Source organism: Limulus polyphemus, unplaced genomic scaffold (genome assembly GCF_000517525.1).
Source record: "Limulus polyphemus unplaced genomic scaffold, Limulus_polyphemus-2.1.2 Scaffold111, whole genome shotgun sequence".
NCBI lineage: Eukaryota > Metazoa > Arthropoda > Merostomata > Xiphosura > Limulidae > Limulus > Limulus polyphemus.
The window spans coordinates 567,703-572,142 of NW_013665721.1; the positions used below are offsets into that span (position 1 = coordinate 567,703).

A 4,440-nucleotide genomic window follows, 5' to 3' on the forward strand; every position below is an offset into this window, starting at 1 on the left:
TATAATATATATATATATATATATACAATAATGCTTTAATAATAACCTCACTATCCAATAAAAACAGAATAGTGACTTGGTGTCGTTACTAGCTAAAAGAAACAGATTAATGACTCAGTAGCAATATTGTTTACGATACTGATACATTAATCTCACTATTGTTAATAAACACAGAACAGAAAGTCAGTAACCTGTTGTCTAATAAAAGCAAAAATACAAAAATCAATAAGCCTATTATATAAAAGGAACTCCATTATTACTCAGTAGTCCTATTATTTAATATAAGTATAGCAATGATTTAGTAGCCTTGTTATATAATACAAACAGAACAATGATTCGTGAGTCCTATACTTTGGTACAAATGAAAAAAACAACTCAATAACTGTACAATTCAACAGAATCAATTAAACACAGCAACGAATAAATATTTTTACTGTTTAATAGAAATATAGCAACTGTACCTTATAGGAAAATATAACCATACACAATACAGTTGAATAACAAAAAACCAGTGACTTACTATCCGTGAAGCCAAATGGAACTGTGATTCTGTAACTGTAAACATCAACTTAAACAGAGAAATAAATACTGGCAGAAGCAGAACAATAATAAATCAATAAAAGGATACAAAATATCAATAAACTAGTTTTACTACTAATAAAAAAACAACAACTGAGATTTAATTTTAACACAATGAAATGGAAGAAGGCCGATGTTTTAGTGACTTCACATCTATTCGAAACAGACAGATAAGTCAAAAAGGGTTAAAGTTATTCTTTTCTAAAATATATGCGACTTAGCCCATCCGTAGACCTATGCCCTTGATGTATTACTATTAAATTATTTGTTATAGGTAAGCTTTATCCTGAATTTCATGAGCATGTTGTATTGTATAGATAAATAATAATTTTATCACAGATAATGTTCGGTTATGAATGTCGACACCAACAAGATCTTCCCTGATTGTATAATAAAGTCATCAGATTTTTTGAGAATGAAACATAGATTGATTGTTAAGAAAGATATAACAGGATAGCGGGAAAGGAGAATTACTTAGACTGATATTTTATGATAAGTCGATGTACTTTACTTACCTTGAAGGAACAATGACATGCCACAAACAAACAGGACGGAAATGCTGTACCAGGGAGCTAACCGATGAGTCATGATTTTGGTAGATTTCCACTACATCTAGAAAAGTGACCTGATAGATTGAAGTTATCCCTTTCACGAGTCTTCTGATGTCATGCTAGTCCAACCAGTACCAGTAGCGTTGAAACCTCAGTTTTAGAGCTATGTAACTTACGAGCGCTCACCTCAGCTCAAGACGCACGACACATTACTCTATACGGATTCGGGGTAGATCGTGTCTTACCGAACCTTTCAGGATATTAACAGCCACCACTAGAGGGACAAATCACGTGACCCATGCAACTAGCGTGGGCGACAAACCCTAATAACGAGTGTTAATCTTCTGTTTGCATATTAAGTATTGTTCCTTCTTTATGTAAAATAATGGACACGCTGTTATGCTGTTTATTGAAACCTAAGACTTCTAAATCTCTTTTCGAGCAATGGAATCCAATATATGAGACCAAGACCCGGTCAAAATAAAAGTTGGCAGGAACTGTGACGTATGGAAGATCGATATCCAGTACATATTTTCTTTTGTTTCAAGTCTCACCAGTCGATTTTATGAAATATTATCCTCTTTGAATAGCAAATTAGACCAAGCACTCGCTCACACTTTAATTAACAAATGCTAATTCCTAAGCTCCCAAAAAAAGACTGTGGCGGCGTGAAAGTCTTATGTGTTTTTATCATATGATTGCATTTCGTGAAATTACTCGAGAAGAATACCGAAGACAACGCGTGCGTTCTTCTCTATACACTAGTACTTCTGTGTTATTAACAACGTCATCTGTTGTTCACTTCTGCAACCTAATTTACTGTTAAGACACAATGGAACTAAGTGTTCTTCGACGTCAAATGATACGTGAATATTGCATTATCTTTAATAACCGTGACGCACACTTTGACATTTTAAACTGTAAGTAATCCGAACATAGAAGAAACTGGAAGATAACAGTTATCTTAATACAGTTAAGATAACAAAGATAAACCTTTCAAAGCATTTGAAGGAAGTAAAAAGAAAGAGTGAAAATTACTTTTATTTAATTAAGTTTTGTTTATATTGTTTTTCACTTTTCATGTTTTTTCAATCATTTTAGTTGAATAAACAAAAGATTGATCTTTGTCTTAACAACTACAGTTGCTTGCATAAAACTGGTGAATCTCTATATAACAGTTATAACAGTATAATTTAATGTAGAGTTCTTTTATCGGATTTAGGCCTAGGTGCAATTGAAATTGTTTTGCTTTGAACTTGTTTTTGCTTTCTTGGAATAATTAACTTGTATTTTTTGTTGGTTTTTTAAACACATGAGACTACATTTGACGGACAACATTGCGTACCATGTAACCATGTAAAAAACACGCAGTGATCCGGAAAATAATAAGAATGTTTAAACGCCACCTTCTGGTGTTATATCAGCAACATATGCAAAAATACAATATTACTAAGCAAGTACCACTATGCGAAAACGTATTTTTTAATATATACAGAATTTTGTTTTGTGATGTTGTTCGTTTGCTCTAGAACTTTCGCGCAAAGCTACACAAGGACTATTTACGCGTAGTCGTCCATAGGTTTGAGCTGATAGACTGGAGGGAAGACGGCTAATGTCACAACACTCACCGCCAGCTCTTGAGCTACTCTTGTCTGACAGAATACTGGGATTTGACCATCACTACTTATAGCGCACCGAAAGCTCTAAAGTGCAAAGCGCGTTTTTGTGACAACGGGACACGAGCCAAGAATTGTCGCATTCACAGACCGAACACGCTAACCGCTAGGCTTATTCATTATTATAGGTAAGCGTTATATTGCATTACAGGAATATGCTCTGTTATATAGATAAATAATAATATTCAAAAGACTGATTACTTAGAAATTTCGATAGCAGCAGGATCTTTTTTCTGTGGCGTAATAAAAAATGAAGAGAAGTTAGGGCTTCCCTCGTAGGGTTCACACTTGAGATTATAAGGTCTTTCATTTCTACCAAGACTCATCACGCTTCCTAGATGAATTCATTCAAAACATAAGGAAGAAACCATTTCAAAATATTTACTTTTGATATGTTTTTTTTTGTATTTCTCGATTTCACCAGTACTTGCCAGATAAATCACTAATAGTACTAATATTTTTTACGAGTAATAGTATTATTGCGAGAGTTATTAATAAAGGTGCCCCCCAGTGGCACAGCGGTATGTCTGCGGACTTACAACGCTAGAATCCGGGTTTCGATACCCGTGGTGGGCAGAGCACAGATAGCCCTTGTGTAGCTTTGTGCATAATTAAAAACAAACAATTAATAAAGGTAATTATTGGAGAGAGAGAGAGATTTCTGTCTTCTCAAACCTTTGTAGAATAACAAGCGATTAAGCTATCAATGCACGACATAGATACTCATTGGTGATCTATTTTTATTGACCAGTTTACTGTTATGTTTAGTTACATTACAGAATTATCCTCAAAAACAGCAAAGGGCGCAAATGGTTCACCATTAGCTCATGCACGTGTAACCTTACCAATTTCCGTGTCTTTTTTGTCTAATTTTGGTTCGCTTCGTTTACCTTATGCCAAATTAACCGTACTTTTCTTGATTCCATCTTCTTCGTTTCGTTTTCCGCATACCGTAATCCTTATTTTCATGTTAGCGTCATGGCTTGCTGACAAATGACGCTAGAACAGAAATGTGAAAAGGTATGAAAATGGATAAATATTTGATAAGACGACTGGTGAGAGTATGATGGTTAGAGCGAAAGTGATAATTTACAGATCAGTAATGATGAGGAGTATTGTAAATCAGTCCAGAAACATAGGAGCCAGGGCGGTCGGAATTCACAGGGGAAGTATTCCTTCAAACATCGCTACTGATTTACTAGTACTGTTTGCCATTGCTGGCTCTCTGTCTGTGTAAGGAAGTGTTTCATGCTAAGATTCAGATTTTAAAATTACCCTTGTCAGTACTGTTCGTCATTCTGCGAAGACTAACTTCTTACAAGGGCACATACAAAATATGATTAAAAATGCTTTAAGCATGCAGTAACATTTAATAATCAAGAAATAATGCATTGACTTACTGTTCATTATATTTGATTCTGAAATTTTGAAAAAAATATAAGAAACGATGTAGATGTTACTAATTTTGATTTTGTGTAGTCCATTTTTTCATCTTTATTTCAAGCATTATTTGCAGTTAAAAAACGTAGTTTATTTTACCTCCTTAAATGTTTAAAATCTGTGATCTTGCGGGGGATACAACTACTCGGAAAAGAACATTTTATTTGTTTTTCATAATTCCATAATATTGTTTG

The 4,440-nt window shown here is 34.0% G+C and overlaps 1 protein-coding gene across 1 annotated transcript in view; it reads right to left on the minus strand.

The window, feature by feature from the left end:
* The window catches only part of LOC106471290 (lachesin-like), a 109,442-nt gene extending 108,087 nt beyond the window's left edge, over nucleotides 1-1,355 (minus strand). Inside the window, exon 1 of the mRNA XM_013931892.2 lies at nucleotides 1,095-1,355. Coding sequence (XP_013787346.1) covers nucleotides 1,095-1,167 — 73 coding nt within the window. The 5' untranslated portion in view covers nucleotides 1,168-1,355. The remainder of the gene's footprint in view (nucleotides 1-1,094) is intronic.
* Nucleotides 1,356-4,440: the final 3,085 nt, after the last annotated feature.